Source organism: Aulonocara sp. 'chitande type north' Nkhata Bay, linkage group LG8 (assembly GCF_057382095.1).
Source record: "Aulonocara sp. 'chitande type north' Nkhata Bay isolate Kocher_YH1m ecotype deep benthic linkage group LG8, A_spYH_male_GT1.1, whole genome shotgun sequence".
Lineage (NCBI taxonomy): Eukaryota > Metazoa > Chordata > Actinopteri > Cichliformes > Cichlidae > Aulonocara > Aulonocara sp. 'chitande type north' Nkhata Bay.
Genome location: NC_141351.1, coordinates 20970875 through 20988118, shown reverse-complemented (window position 1 = coordinate 20988118; position 17244 = coordinate 20970875). Strand labels below are relative to the sequence as shown.

Here is a 17244-nt window from a genome sequence, read left to right as displayed (position 1 = left end):
GGCAACTCAAAAATGGCAAGTCGTCAGTGGTTTCAGGCCAGGGGCTACTGCCAGAGCCGTCACTATCTGTGGATCTGCCATCAACCAGCGTGGTGCCTGGCCGCCATGGGGGCTGAGCTGGGGACCACTCGACATCTGCATGTGCTGCCGTGGCCTAGTTCAGACTGAGTTATTACACTCGACTGCTCTGACAACTCCACAGTGCTGGTGAAGGGAGAGGAAGAGCCCAGACCTTATTTCCAGAAATGACTACTTTCGAATGCTGTGAGAATGAAGACAAGACACAGTGAGTGTGTATATGGGTTTGAAAAGTAAGAGAGCAAGAAATGCTCAAAAATGAGCTCCCTGCATTTGTTTAATGAGCTTTTGGGACAAAAGCTTGCAGCAACACAGGGGTATTGGGGTATTTTACAACTTTATTATTCAATGCCAGTGGAAACAGGACAAAAAGAGAGAGAAATATCCTCAACAGAGGTCCTTGAGAATCATTTTAATGGAAATAAAATGATGTGTTTTTTCAGCAAAGCAGCAGAGACACTTAGGGAAAAGACCAACAGCAGACAGCGATGTGAAAATCAATACTGGGTGTTTAAACCTTTAGCAACCTGTTTTTCATACTAAAAGATCCAAAACATGAGGCTTTTTTTCAATGAACTCTTACAGTGAAAATAGTGTCCAGACTATCTGTGTACTGTATACATAATTGAAAAGCAACAAACTCATGCTGCTGCTGTTTGTATTGTATGAATAAAATTACATGGACACCGGTAATCATTCACTCACCCCCCATCCACCCATTTATCTCTATTTTTTCAACCATTCATCTAACTTAGTAGTCAAAGGGGGCTGGAACTTTTCCCAGCTTTCATGGTGTGAGAAACAGCATACATCCCGGACGCTGTGATGCCAGTCCATCACAGGGCCAACACACAGAGAGCCAGATCATTTATTACTCTCTATTAAGGGAATTTAATGTGGACTATGAGCCTATATGAAAATGAATTAAAAAATTGGCACTTTTAAGCACTATTAGTCATTTTCTCTACACCATTAACTGTGCCATTGCTGTCACACAATTAAAACTTGACACATCAATGTCAAATAAATGCCATTTACCCTAAATGCATGTATGTTCCATCCCTGTTACTTATTCCCTAATCACTCTTCTGAGTCCAGTCTGCTAGGCACTCACCCCCCTTTGCAACTTGCCTGGGAACCATGAAGGAAGTTCAACACAGCCATGCTTACTTTGTATTAGCAGGCTTGACAAATCCTAAAACCCCAGTCAGGGATAAGGGGTGTGACAATGGCAGTTATCAACATTCTGTGTTAAGCTGGGCTTTCTGCCTGGCTCTGTGCACGCTCACATAAAAAGGAGCGTTTCACACATCATATTGACTCTTCAGCACAACATGATCCCCATGAGTGACACCTACACCAATCAGACACGTTATCAGATGAAAGCGTTGATAATAAAATGGTGATAAATGTTTATAAAGAACACAAAGGAGCATAAAAGATGTAACAGTAAAATGCAATACTGATGGAAATAAGACAAAAGAATAATGCTGCTATTCCAGCAGTGCAAAACAGACTTAACAGCAGAGTAGAGTCAAGTACGACAGTTTTTACTTAACTCATGATGTCAGTAATATATTGCTTAAAAACTTGGACATACATGACACATTCATGTTTTTGTTTGTTTTCTGTGTCCTGTTCTTTTTGTATATGTGTGTTTTTTGCTGCTGATACAACCAAATTTCCCCTTGTGGGACAATTAAAGGATTATTCTATTCTATTCTATTCTATTCACCCAGCTGAGAATCTATAGTAGGTTTAACAAATGTAATTTAAAAATTCACGGAAAACCTATTTTAAGCTGAAACTGACCATAGCCTCCTCCCAACCAGGTTATGCGTTCAGCACATGTTACCATGGTGATTTAACCACATAAAAAGACAGCCAATTTTGTGACATAAAAAATTCTGACTTTATGCTCAACATAGCTTGCTCTGTAGTACACTCAAATAATCTTGATTATCAAGCGTTCCAGAGTTCCTTATAGTTGTACTGTGCTCTATTGTGTGTTTCACTGGCTGCTTATTTCCTCTTTTGATTAAAAATTTGGATTCCCCTTAGAGCCATTACTTTGGCTTTTGTCTTCTCTTTGAAGCCACATTGCATTCATGTCAGTGTCCACAATAACATCTTCCCAAGATAAGCTTCGAAACATTATTATAAAACTAACAGCAGCACAAGGTCAAAAAGACGTGTGGCACAGCTGCACCATAAATTCTTTTGTTATGCACAAACAAAACAATAAACTACTGCTGTATTTTATAATATCATCTTTCAGCGATTATTTACTGTATATTTTCCAGCATATTCCTCTATAAACCTGTGCATCCTCAAGTACAGCTCTTCTGGCAAACCACTTCTTTCCTTCTGTCCTCTCTCCTCCTGTTGCATTTTAGGAATTGAAACTAAGATGACGTAGGACAGAGGAGACAAGGAAGCACAACTTAGAGAAAAAAAAGCTAAAGAGAAATAATAATGAAAGTATGAACATTAGTAAATGATATATTAAAAAAAGGAAACAAAACTCTACAAGTACATAACAGAAAATTCACACCATGTCAAAATCTTTGAAAAATTTCCTGCTCAGTAGGTTTTCCTGTTAGTGTTCTCTCATTCATTCACTTAAATCCTTTTCACAGGATCACAAAAAATGAAACACAACTGCTTCATTTCACCAGCTGAGTCATTGACTTACTCTTTTGATGCCTACAAAAGCACACCGTGATGGTAATTATACCCCCATGAATGGCTAAAATAAATGACAAGCGGGAGGAAAAGGAGCAAGAGTAACCTCTAGGAATGGTTGCTGGGCATGCTGTCTAGACTGGGAATGCTGACAGCAAGTGAAATGAGGTGAGATGGGAAGTAGAGGAAGAAGAGCAGGAGAAGGCGGAGTTGAAGATGGGGATATGGCAATAAAGTAAGGGGGAGGGTTTGCCATTGGAGGTGGAGGTTTGTGGACTTGTACTTTGCCTGGCAACAGTGGCACAGAGAGAGAACCTCTGTCAGTGAAGAAACTGTGATTAGAGACGACCAACTGCTGGCTGATTTAGCATTGATATTACAGCGAGAGGAGCGTGGCAGCTCATTGAGAAACAAGAATGTCCTCTGAAATCCATTTACATTCATTCTGTGCAACTGACAAAAACCATTCAATAATCCCACCATTTTTCACTTTGAATGATTGGTAACTTTTACCCTCTCTTGTTTCAACCCTTTCTTTCTGTGACCTTGCAGGCACTTGTAAAGCCGTTTCAAACCCAGTGAAAGCATTAATGCGATTATAGATAGCAGTGTTTGGGTTAACTGGTCTTTCTGACCTTGCACACTCTGGCGACCCTGGACACCTTGGTCTGGCTCGGGTAGGCAATCTGCTCCTGGCTTCTCTCAGTGAAGAAGAAGTAAATCTTGTCATCATCACCGATAGAGCTGTTGATGCTCTCCTTCAGCAGCACAGATCCCACGAAATTTGCCTCTGTGCACACAAACACAAACACATCACACGCACACATCCACATGTCCAAAAAGAAACCTATTAGCAGCCTAGAAAGTGTCTCCTTGGAAACTAAAGATGGAGCCTTTAAGTATGATTGAACCACCACAACCAAGTCAGTTAGAGCTGCAATGCGGTGCAATTTTTTTCCTTGTGATTTTTATTCTACAAGTGAATCTGTTGTTTTTTTATGACAAAAAAACATCTGATGTAATAAAAATGTGCAACATAGCAATGAGGTTTGGTCTATTAATATTCTACTGAAAGAGGAACTGCAACCCCACTACCCAAAACACAGGAATGCTGTATGAAATGCAGATAATAAATAAACAATTCGCAATTTAATTGCTTGTAAGGTGTCCTTGAGTGTCTTGAAAGCAACTATAAATAAAATGTTTTATTGTTGTTATTGTTTATTTTATTTTTGAACACTAAAAGGAAGAAAAGTTATGCAATACTAAAAAAACAAAATTAAAGCCACAACTGCGATTATACAACTAATTACATTCATTGCTAACTTGATGGGAGTTTTTTTAAAGCAGGAAAAGAGGCTGACTCATTCAGAATAGAAATGAGGAAGAAGTTTCGACTGTAATGTATGCGGCAAATAGTTTGATAGCTTAAAAATGATGTTTCTCAATATGAAACTGCAATGAATATTGGAATCAGTAAACTATAAAATATCAATAAAAGACTCAAAAAATAAAGTGAAATGTCTGAATATAGCTGAATATGCGGAAAACCATATCAGTCAGAAAAGTCTGTTGGACTCTGGGACAACAACATGAACATAAACTGCCACTGCATGCACAAATGCAAGTTCAAACTCTACTATGCAAAGAAAAAAATATATCTACAAAAAAATATCAGATCTTGTTTGGGTGTGAGGTAGTTTAAAATGGATTGAAGTGCTGTTACAAGAAGATGAGATACAATACTGCTGTATGCTAGTTATGTCACATTATCATCACATCTATTCGTCTATTCTGTCCATCCAGAGAAAAAAAATTCTACACAAGAAGCAATACAATTACAATTGGTATATTGCCTTTCTACTACTTTTAGTTAAATCCAATTTAAAACCCAATTGAAATATTTGGAAAAAGGACACCATCCTTTTTGAACTAGCGTCTTACAGCAGCTATTATGTACATACATATGAATGATTATATTTACCCAGAAGCCACCGGGTGGGCGCCTCCTCTGTCCTGAGTGTGGGGAATGGAAAGTTTCTGCGAATATCTGGAGAGCTGCGAAACTCGTACTGAGAGGCTGTGAACATCTCACCATCTAATTAAAAGATTAAAAGCATGAATTGGTGGCAAATGGATTAAAAAAGAAAGATATTGAGATATCAAAGTTTAATCACATGTAAATGAAAGCATTCAGTGGACTGCAGAGGAAGTGGAAACAGTATGACCTATGACTTGTGTATTTGTAACGATAATTAGACAAAATTTAGTATGCTTAAACTGTCTAATAAAGACAGTGTTTGATTATCTATGCTACATCTAAAAGTGTGATCTAATCCAAAAATCAGGGTGCACTTTTGCACAGTTAACGCTTGCTGTAATCCTTAAAAATGTTCATGATGGTTGTCAAGCAATTATACATGAGGGAGCATTCACATTTCCAGCAAAACTAATTAAAGACTTAAGCTGTTTGAGTTGGTAAAAATCACGTAATTGTGACCTTGCTTGCATTTGAAACAAATCCCACAAGTTCCCCTTGCCCTTCTGGGTCCACTGTGATTTGATGAGTCTTCACAGACCCTTAGTATGATGACGTTAGAAGTTTTAAAAACACTGCTGGGCCTAATTATAACCTCACAGTAGCACAGTTCTAACAAAGTATTTGAAAATGGATTTGAGTTTCATTCAAAACTATGACATCAGCATGATAAACAATATAAAATATTTTCCATAACTTTTCTTATGGATTTTAAAGTGCAGAATCAGGTGACAGACTGTGAAAGAGGACCTAAATGCAGGATACAGGAAATTACTGTGAAAGTCCAGATTCCAAAGCTTTAATCCAAAAAGTCAAGGTCATTTGCTGATGTGTTGATGAGACAGCAAAGCAAATCATTCTGGCAAAGGGCAAGCAAAATGTCAAATCCGAAACTACTTCAAAAAGTCATAAATGGAAATGAATACGAGGACAGCAACAGGATTATGAGGCAAAAAATCACGAAAAAGACTGGAGGCACAGAGAACTGCTGGAAGGAAACTGCATTCATTCTTAGATTTTAGAGTTCTACTAAGTATTCAAGTTATATAAAAAATTATGTAATATGCTGTGTATATGCATATCAGCAACATGCTGTTACAGAGGTTTGCATTGTCCCCTCACAGCAAAATGGTTCTGGGCTTGAACATCCGTTCTCCCTCCAGCTGGTGATTTTTTTTTCTGTGTCCAAACACTTCCAAGTTAAGTTGAGGTGATTCTCAGGTGTCCACAAGTGCAGATGGAGACAGATAAACCAATGTATAACCCAATTTAGTGTGGAGCCAGGACACCAATGGATGGGTGAGGATGGGAAATCAATATTTCATTGATTTAATTGTAAATTCCACAGATGAGCAGCAGATTAAAACTCAGAACATCCTTCCAAACATGTGCTAACCTCCGCACCACTATGCCACCATAATGTGTGAGAACAGTAAACCTTTACTGCCCAGAGCCCTTTACAAATAAGATCCCCAAGGACAAACATAATGCAGGATGGTTTGTAGAATAAAATAAATTGCATTTGGACTTACCTATGATGAGGCCAGTGAATCCCTTTGCTGGGTCATACGGACACCTGTCTCTGCCTTCCTCAAAACCTGAGGAGAAGCTGAAACGCTCTGCATCCTTGTAAAAAAAAAAAAAGATTGAGAACACATAATAAGTTGTTTCATTTCAATTCTTGTCACAATTTTACTTGACATAAAAAACCCAGGATCTCTTACGATATAAGCACAGAGCGGTCTGAAGGCGTTCGTTCCACAGACGTACAGGTGAGTCTCATTGTATCGCTGCAGAAAGCGGATGTGGTTGTAACACTCTGTCTGCAGAGAACACAGTAAAATGAAGTGATTTGTTTTTTGTTGTGTATCTGCTTGTTTTTCTCAGCGGCAATACATAATAATCAGTCAATAAATTTGTTTCCCGGGTGTTAAAAACAATAAAACATAAAAGAATAACCTTTCAAAGATAGGGAGGAAAAGCTTTAGAGAGCAGAGAAGGAAGCATGCAAAATAAATCAAATACAATACAGATGACATTAATGCTATTACACAGCACAGGCAGTTCAAAAGGAAGTTACATAAACTCTCATTACATTATTGATAACAAAGAAAAAGCCATAAAGGAGGCAAACTGACAAAACTGGAAAAAAAGAAAGGCAAATATGCACTAGCTAAGCATGATGACAAGTCTGGTTGGTTTTTTAACAAATTTTAAACAGTGCTTGCAAGGAAGTGGTAAGAGTCACTCAGTAATATATTTAATGGTAATAGGTTCCATAAACAGGAAGCTCTTATTTTGAAGGTTTATGGGGATATGTTTTCTTTCATTAGATACAGATGATCTCTGTCACTGGTCATCATGAGAATCTATTGCCAACTTTTTTTTTGAAATGTGACTGTTTTAAATGGAGTAGGTGCTAATCTGTCTATATTCAATAAAATTCACCAGCTAAGGCAGCCCAAACTGGAAAGCACACAGGTTCACCTTGCTAGTACCAGTTTGGATCCCATTTCCCCCCCAGAACTATCTTAATCCTTTGTGGCACAGATTCAACAAAGTTCTGGACACATTTCTGTGAGATTTTGGTCCATACTGACGAGATAGCATCACACAGCCACTGCAGATTTTTTGCTGCACATCCATGATGTGAATCTCCAGTTCCACCACATCCCAAATGTGCTCTATTGGATTGAGACTGTTACGGCCAGTTTGAGCACACTGAACTCATCGTCCTGTTCAAGGAACCAGTATGAGATAATTAGAGCTTTGTCACATGCCATTTCATGGCTGGATGCAACCATCAGAAGGTGGATATCATGTGGTCATACAGGGATGGACATGGTCAGCAACAATAGTCAGATACGCTCTGGCATTTAAACAATGGCTGATGAGTCACGATTTCTGCTGCGACATTCAAACGTAGCTCTTCAGACCAGGTAACATTCTTCCAATCTTCTATTCTGAATTCTAGCCTCAGTTTCCTGTTCTTAGTTGACAGGAATGGGACCCGCTGTGGTCTTCTGATCCTCTCCTGCATACCTTGTTTGTAACAAGCTGTTATTCTTTGAGATGGTTTTGCCAAAAAAAGAAAATCCCAGTCAATCAGAAGTTTCAGACCTTTCTAGTGACATCTTGTTTTTTGTTTGCTCTACAACAAATAAAAGATGGAGAAAACCTCTACTTAATGTATATGGTCTAATTTATAAAAATAATGAATGAATGAGTGCCATTTATTTTAAATCCTCAACCTCCAGTTTAGTGTCTCAGGGTTTCAGGGAAACGAAATTACAAAACAACTGGAAGTATTGAATGTTTCGTTGCTGTCACAAGCATCACAAAATGGAGCAGTTGCACTTGTGCTCTCCAATATTAACCTAATAAATAAAGATGGGAGATTTTTCCGAGAAGAAAACAAAGCTGCAGCCTTTTACCTGATTGTCTCTGCCTTTGTTTAGGCACTGCTTCTTCTGTTCAGGGGAAGCATCCCAATCAATCTGCAAACAATGGGAGGGTAATAAGGATGACTCCGTAAGCTAAATAAATAAAGAGAGGCAAACAGATAAATAAAAAGCCCTATAGATAGAAAAGAAAGTAACAGATAGAGAGAAGAAAGTATGTGTGTGTATGTGTGTGATAAACAGGGGGAGGAAAAGAGAAGGACAGCAGACTTAATTTTCTGGCTGCGTCACTAAGTTCTGACTCACTTCAGTAACCCTTGAATAAATGCCTGGTGCATTTAATCCGATAGCCATAAAATTGGTGGAACACAATGGGATTTGCTCAATATCAAAAAGGCTATTATTAGTTTCTCCTCCTTCGAATGGGAGAAAAACTCGTGAAATGGGCTTTTCTGTCTTAACATCAGCAATTATGTGTTTCTCAGCAACTTGGCACTCACTGTGAGGTTTGCAGGTGTGGAGATGCTGGATGTGTTGAGAGCGTAGAGTGCTCCTCTGCCTCCCACATACAGCAGCCTGGCCTCCTCCTCCAACAGCAGGGTGCTGTAGTTTCGGGAAGAGCCGATGAAACGGGTGCTGCCCAGCAGACCTGCAAATATATGACACGAGACATGTGAAGGTTTCTTTGTGTAAAGACCGAGACTAACATGTCTTATTGTGTCAGGGAAGCAATATATCTGGGTGTAACTGACAATGATGCATATCGTCAGAATTTTTTGATTAGCAAAAAACGACAGATTTGTTCTGGTTATTTAAACTATAAATAGAGTCTCCTTTGAATTTCCAAATTACATCACTATCTTGTAAGCTAGAGCAGTTTTATACGTTGACCAATTGGCAAACTCCAAGGCTAAAAAAAAAGAGCAAGTGCCAACACTTGCAGTTCCTCTAATGGCCACATGAGGCTGGTTCCAACTGTATAGGGTGTTGATTTTTTATTTATTTTTCTATATCTCACCTGTTTCAACTTTTTTAAGGCTGACATTTAGTGGTGTGACTATTTTGATTGACAAGTGTGCTCACATAGAAAGCTGTAGCCGGCTGCCTGCAAGGCATCGCCTCCACTAATTCCACTTGCCAAACTGGACCTCTCAAACATGTATACACAGTGGTGGATTTTAAAGGAATTCTCTGACTAAATGAATGGCTCTCTGTGTGGTACAGCCTGTACAAGACGTCTGTGAACCAGCTGTAGTGATTAAAATTGTTATTATATTCCTATGCAAGCATTGTGTTATTAGCTGATAGCTAATATGTGCTCCTTTAGCTCTTCTGAGCCATTTGATTTGGCGTTTCAACACTCTGCCTACATATAGTTAGCTTCACCCAGACTTTTGTTTTAAAGGTTTTCTGCCAGAAAGACTTTGTAAAACATTGTTAACATAGTTGAAGTTTTATTTTTAACCCAAACCTAACCTTTTAATAAAGATTAGTATGTGGTTTGTTGCCTAAACCTAGCCAAACTGTGACGGTTACATGGTACGGTTGTATCAGGAACTGGCATAAAATCATTTCCAAATGAAACATGCGGATTATCAAGAATAAGATTTCCACACCCAATCAGTCAGGTTCTGGGTTAACAAAGACCACCTCTGGTGCTTTTGTCCAACAGGGTTCCAATGGAAACAAAAGGTTAATGCAGGAGTGTGAAGGTGAGAGTACGGACTTTAAATGTACAGAATATGATTGGTAAAAGGAGAGAGCTAGCTGATGTGATAGAGAGAAGGAAGGTAGATATATTTTGAGACCAGATGGCAGGGAAGTGATGCCAGGAGTATTGGAGGTGGATTTAAAATGTTCTACCATGGTGTAGATAGGAGGAGAAATGGAGTAGGAATAATCTTCAAGGAAGAGTATGCAAACAGTGTTGTGAAATTGAAGAGAGTATCAGAATTGTGAGTTTAAATCAAACAGACAGAAATCAAAGGGGTAATATTGAGTGTTATCAGTGCGTGTGCTCCATAAGTTGGATGATGTTGGATTTACTAGACAAGGAATGATTAATATGGAGCTGCCAGGCAGCAGCAGAAGAGGAAGATCACAAAAAAAATCATGAATGTAGTGAAGGATGGCATGCAAAAGGTTGGTGGGATAGAGGTGGATTGCTAGGGTGGGATGGAGGCACATGATCCATTGTGGCAACCCCTAAAATGACCAGCTGTAAGAAGAAAAATTGGCTTTAAAAAAACCACAAGATCACAGCTTCATATCTCTGCTTACAAAGCACAAGAATAGCTTGACTTTACACTCACTGGGAAATGAATGGAGTCTACACACCCCAAATGAACATGCTCAGTGTGTGTGACTGAGCGTGTGAGGGTGAGACCCAACTACAGATCTGGGAGATGGGGAGGGAGTCGCTGGAGTGATTGCTAAGAGGACTATAGAGACAGAACGTAGGGATGGGGGCACAGTGGAGGCAAAATTTTAGGGCATTCAGCAGGAATCGTGCCCCAGTACTGCCAAATCGCATCAGCGGTAATGCCATAGCATCAACATCATCCCTGCTGTGTGTGTGTGAACAAGTGTGATGTGTGAGAGATTTTTATAGTAAGTGGGCTAAATTACTGTCACTGAAGTCCATGAAAAGTACATGTTAACAAGGTAAACATGGCGGATGGCTTTTTGGCTTTTGATCTTCTGCCACTGGAGCAGACAGAGAGGTTGAAAAATAATTGGCCTGGTGCACTAAACTAAATATTTGAACACACCCCAATGTAGCACCTCAGAAATTAGGGCAGGTTGCGTCGCTGCTATGAGACAGCGAAAAGGAGGACATTGTTTTTTTTTCTTCCTGTGGGCATGAAAGATCTCCTTCAGTGCAGAAGTAGGTTTACAGAGCTTTGGTTTGCTCTAAAAGTGAGTGATAAATGTCTGATTAAGAAAATCTGACATTAAGAAGAATAAAAACCCTGCATGCGGAAAGAACAGCTGTCTTCAGAGAACAACAGAAGAGATGAAGGTATCAAGAGTGTTGCACTGAGGAATATGAGTCTGCACAGTGCAGATGGGCACATTAATCTCCACACATCCTCTCTGCCTCCCTCTCCTTCATCTCGCTCTGTTGTGAAATAACAGCAGCATGTCTCAGCTCCCGGTAAAAAGATAAGCTATATTAGTCCTCAACCAATCAATTAAGCACAATGTGAGGACCTGCACGCTTGTTGCGGTTAATTCATTCTGATGTTCATAGTTCCTTTAAAGAAATGGAAATGGTTCATTGCTGCTGAGGGAGGCCATGGGATCACAGAGTAACTGCGAAAAGTATATAGATGATTAGCAGGCAATGGAAGCTTAAGTATTATATTATCTTATATACCACGGTTCATAAATGTTATATATTCAAGTAGTTCAGGGTCAGTATCAGTTCATAGTCACTTCAACATCAAATTAGGTTAATATGATGCAATTATACGTCATAAAATGCCTGACTGTGATAAATTGTCAAATCATGTCATTTAAATCAACAAGAATTGATTCAATATGAGCGTATAACTAAAAAGGATATAAATTGCATCATTATTTTCAGAGGCTGAATGATAATCCCTTTAACGTTATAGCTTTGAACACAAAACACAGTGCCGGCATTTAACATTTTACAGATTTCCATGATAAAATGTCCAACTTAAAATGTAGGAAAAACAAACCTGTTTACAGCCTGTTACAAATAAAGTATTTTTTTTAGTAGTACTGTAGTAGTAATCTCTCTATTCATGACAACTCTGCAGGATTTGCAGCTCAAGAACCCAAATGTAAACTCAGAGTAACTATCATCAGAGTAAAGAAAAACCAGTTTTCAAAGAGGTATACTACAAACTAAGTTCAACATAGCCAGCTTTTTTGCATTAGCTGGCTTGACAAAGCCCTAAAACCCCATTTGAGATGACTGGTATCACTGTTGCCTCACAACAAGAAGTGCTGAGTTCAATTTCACCATCAGCCCAGGGTCTTTCTCTGTGGAGTTTGAATGTTCTCCCCATGTTTGCATGGCTTCTCTCTGGGTACTCCGGCTTCCTCCCACAGTCCAAAGATGTGCAGTTAGTGAGGTTAGGTTAACTGGTAACTCTAAATTGCCCATAGGTGTGAATGTGAGTGTGAATGGTTGCCTGTCTCTATGTCTTAGCCCTGCGACAGACTGGCGACCGGTCCAGGGTGTACCCTGCCTCTCACCCTAAGACAACTGGGATAGGCTCCAGCTCCCCTGTGACCAAATGGAGCTATAATCCATCAAGCAGGGCCTTCTGCTAAAGACTCAGTGAGCTCTCAATGCTACTGTTTATTTCTTAGATGAGGGCGGCTGCAGATTAAGGCTCTGAAATTTAGTTCTGCAAGTCTCCTTTATTAATATCTGACTGTATCCAACTTAAAGATTAGACTTTAAATTGGATACACTTAAACATTAAATGTTACTGTCCAGTAAAAGAGACTTGGAAATCGATTTATTTTGTCAGCAGATCAAAGTGAAATTAATTTTATTGATTAAACAGGTGTTTGTCTTGGTGTGTGCTCTGTGTTTAAGCAGCTGCAGTTCCAGCAGTGTAAAAGTGACTTAGCAGCAGATGAGGTTTATTAACATTTCTGCGTCACTAGATTAATACAGTCCCATTTCCATGACAGTGCAATCCACAGTTTGTTCTTCATTCAGTGGTTTTAGTTAGGTACAGCTTAAAACTTGCAAAACATATTTGCCCAGAAGACAACGTGAAAACAATTAAGTCAAACCAAACACAAGACAGAAGATGGAAACGGTTCACTGCTGCTGAGGAAGGCCATAGGACAAGAAAGAAGACAACCAGCTATCAAAATAAAACAGGAAATCACAGAGTAACAATCTGTTGTATAAAGTAGAGTAGAGAAACGATTTATATGAATCAGTCCATTTACACATGGGGAAAAAATCACTAAAGAAAATGCACGACTCTAAAAGTGAATTACACATGCATTTTGCTAGCCAAGCAGGTTAGCCAACATAAGACAATCCACAGAAATGTTCCTGTATTTGTCAATGGAAAATCTACCTATGTAAGCAGTTTTTAAGATGTTAATAAACATATCAGTGAGATCCTACAGGTACAAACACTCTGAGACAAAAATGGCAAGTTTTTGTTGACGGGTAGGTTCAACTTTGTCAAGAACTCAAGAACTGTCAGAGCAGTTAAAAAAAACTGTCCCAGCTGAAACTGAAGTCCATGTTTATGTCATGCATAAACATGGACTCCAGTACATATACTCTCCCAGGCTGTGACTCATCTCCACTGTATCACACTACAGTATTAGTAATGCTTTTACTTCCCTAATTTACAATAACCATGATGATAATGAGGATGACAGCGAGTTTTCCAGCGTGTTTGATCTTGCATAATACAACATGATGAAAACTGGTTTGAGTTTCCCAACCATCACATGGAAGGCAATTTCTTCCCCACACAACTGTCTGCTTGCCTAACCATCACATGGACACACTGGGCGATGACAGCAGCTCTGCAGGAACCTATCGACTTCCTGGAAAACCAGAGACTGAGTCAGACAGCATCTTCTCTTTCTGCACAACCTTCCTTCTTATCAGCCTTTTTCTTCTTTTTTTTTTAACTGACAGTCAGACAACCACAGGGATGCTCTTACTGGTCAATAATTAGGTTTTTATCATACCAGCTCCGTTATGGCTGTCAGGCTGATTATACGCATGGAGGCTGAGAAGATTGATGATGCACACACAGCTCCTGGTAGAGGAAATCCTTTAAAAAAAGTTTTAAAGCATTCATTCTTCCTTTTTTTTAAAGTTATGTTTAAAAAAAGACCAAATTTACTTTTAAAATATTTATTTTAAGCATAAATTTATAAATTAAAAAACTGTAATCCTCTGTAGCCACTGCTCTTCCAGTAATAGTGAATATTTCTAATTTTCTGTGAGGTAGTAGAAGACTGTTTTTAATGTCTATGTTAAGACACTGACAAGGAGTGTTGGAGTATGTTGGAGTGTAAGAAAGTTTTATAGAGTTCATGGTCTTGTTTAGACTTTGAGCATCTCTCTTAAAAGTGCATCCACACTGGAAGCAACATGGTGAGACCATAGAAAGTGCAACTTAAAGCGACTACAGTCAAATAACTACAAGCAGCAAAAGTGGGCCCGAGCATTTCTCAGCTTCCAGGTGAACGGCTGAAACAGCTAGCACTTGACATATGGACTGGGAGTAAATACATTGGATGGGTAACTAGGCAACCAGAGCCTGGAATGCAGCTGCAAAGAAATGTGCAATGACCTTAAAAGGTAATCTGAAAGGCATCAATTATCCAGGTGACTTCTGAGCAAGCTGCAATAAAACTAATCAAGGGCAATAAAATCTTTGATTCCATGGTGGAGAAGACAAGCTGATTTTGTACTATAAATGTACCCTTCTCAGTTTAACGAGAGCAGCTGACATTTGTTGCTGCACTAGCGCCTTAAGACTTACATAAATGAGTAGCCATAATACATAGTTTGTATGACAGCTACCTTAAATATTTAAATATTCAAACTTTACCTAAATCACATTACCTAAATTACTCATCACACTTAGCACATCAACCTCAGGAGCACCCCTGCAGGGGATTATTCAGCATTTTTTTGTCAGCAGTTTTGAAATCAAGATTGCACTTTGTCGGTTTGCATTGTTTTATGTAGTGTATAAAAGATGTCTGTGCAGTGTGAGCAATTTAGTATTTTGTGGAATATATAAAGTGTAATTTCCTAGGTGGGACAGAGAACTAATAAGATGCACTCAATCTTTTAACATTAACTGGACTCCAGGCACAGCTCTGTTTTTGTGCCGTGCACATTTTCAGAATGAGAGGATTTTACTTTTCAAAAGTCCTCCCACACATGCAGTTTTAATGAGACTTTACAGTTCAGTTTTTAAGTGTTACAAACAGGGAAGATTCTTTGAAATTCAATGCTTTTTTACTTTTTTCATTTTGATAATTCTTGTATGAGCTTTTACCGTTAAAGGCTTTTTGATGCTTTATTACCTGCTTACATACTAACTTAAAAAAACATATTCTTTGTTTTTCTCTGTGTAAATAACTCAAAATCGTAGTCAGATCTTCCAACCTCTTTTTTTATCTCTCACTAAACGGGAGAGCTAAACAAGTATGTTAATTATGATAGGTGCTGAAAACAGCTGAAATTTGATCATTTCGTTCCAGTAATTGGACTGCCTCATAGTTTATGTAAGATTTAAGTGATCGCATTCCTGCTTTCATTTCCTGCACCCTCAAACCTGTTTTTAGTGACTGCTATGAGGGCAAGAGCAGTAACTAAAAGTTTTAATAAATTGAGAATGATCCGTTTTTTGTTTCCAGAGTTCATTTCCATGAACTCAACTTTCCACGAACTTTATCAGCAACTATTGCAAAGCTACTGTAGCTATCAATGAAAGCCACGTGACTGTGTACCTCTTTTTTTTTTTTTTTATCTTTTTTCAGCCTGTCAACTTTAGATTTGAGTGAGCAATGAGCATGTCATCCAACACAGGCAAAGGTCAGGACACGCCAGGAGGGGATTCATCTGAAGGGTAGATGAGGGCACTTTGGTAGGAAGGGCCAGGATTCACCCAGTAGGGTGTACACTCCACTGCACATGCAAATAATCTAAATATAATCTAAAAGAAATTGGGAACATCAGAAAACAAACTCATACATGAGATACATTCAAGAAGAAAGTGTGATAAAGAAAGAAACACAGTCACGCGCATTAAAAAATGCATGACATTAACAATTTCCTCCTCACGAGAACACTGCGTACTCTCCGAGATCATTTTTAAAGTAAGAGTTATGCAAACACAAAATCTCAACCCAAGGCAATGTAAAGAGCCCGCTACTCGTGACTCATCCAAGTAAGCAAAAGCCTTGGTTTCTATCTTATAAAAATAGTGACTGTATGATATAACAAGCACAGGGCTGATGAGAAGGACTGTGGTGACACAAAATGTCCCTGGGCTCAAGGCAGCAGAGGTAGAGTGACCTTGGTCTCAGATCTGGTATGACGCGAGCGGTTCCTATTTCATACCACTTGATCTTGAGTCCGAGGTATGAAAGAGAAACTTTTTCTTTAGTCTGAATCACAGAAATGAAAAATCAATTGGCAGCAATTACAGGAGTGCTCTAAACCCTATACTGACCCTTGATGTAGCTCCTCAGTTTATCTACTGTTTGAGCTTCTTAAGCTAGATTTATTCTAGCAAACAAAATTTGAGCACCAGGTGAGCTGGGCTTTAGTCAAAGCCTAAGCATGTCTCTCAATTGACCATATTAGGGATATCTAACCACTTACGTCCACTGACATCATTCAGACCCAAGAGTAGCAAAATACTTTCCCAAGACAAGAGTTGGGACCTCTTTGCTCACAGTGGTAACTTGTACGTACACTTATTGCAATTATTGAAAGTTAAAGTGTTTACTATGCGCATCCACCATTGTAACAGTACACACACTAACTGGCCATTTCATTAGGTTTGTTCAACTGACTTCTAACAAAAATTTCTCATGGCAGGAACTCTTTGCAATTAGGCATGCAGACTTCTTGTTCTTCTTTCAGCTACTGCCTTTGGGGGTTGGCACAGCAAATCATCTGCTTCTTTCTCACCCTGTCATGTTTGATTTGGCCAAGTTCTTTTGAGCAGGACACCCTCCATGACACAACCCTCCCCATTAATCTGGGCTTGGGACCCAGCCATGGGTCCACAGTTTTCAGGCCCCTCTTCTGTTGAACCAGCTTCCAGTTTGGATTCGGGAGACAGACACTATCTCTACTTTCAAGATTAGGCTTAAAACTTTCCTTTTTGCTAAAGCATATAGTTAGGGCTGGACCAGGTGACTCTGAATCCTCCCTTAGTTATTCTGCAACAGACGTAGGCTGCCGGGGGGACTCCCATGATGCATTGAGTTTTTCCTTTCCAGTTACCTTTCTCACTCGCTATGTGTTAATAGACCTCTCTGCACTGAATC

At 39.1% G+C, this 17244-nt stretch overlaps 1 protein-coding gene across 1 annotated transcript in view; it reads right to left on the bottom strand.

The window, feature by feature from the left end:
- sema4gb (sema domain, immunoglobulin domain (Ig), transmembrane domain (TM) and short cytoplasmic domain, (semaphorin) 4Gb) overlaps positions 1-17244 on the bottom strand; it is a 63218-nt gene that overhangs the window by 24750 nt on the left and 21224 nt on the right. Inside the window, exons 3-8 of the mRNA XM_086304236.1 lie at positions 8703-8851; positions 8236-8298; positions 6526-6624; positions 6334-6427; positions 4748-4861; positions 3399-3553 (exon numbers count right to left, since the gene is read on the bottom strand). Of these exons, the coding sequence (XP_086160362.1) occupies positions 3399-3553; positions 4748-4861; positions 6334-6427; positions 6526-6624; positions 8236-8298; positions 8703-8851 (674 nt within the window). The remainder of the gene's footprint in view (positions 1-3398; positions 3554-4747; positions 4862-6333; positions 6428-6525; positions 6625-8235; positions 8299-8702; positions 8852-17244) is intronic.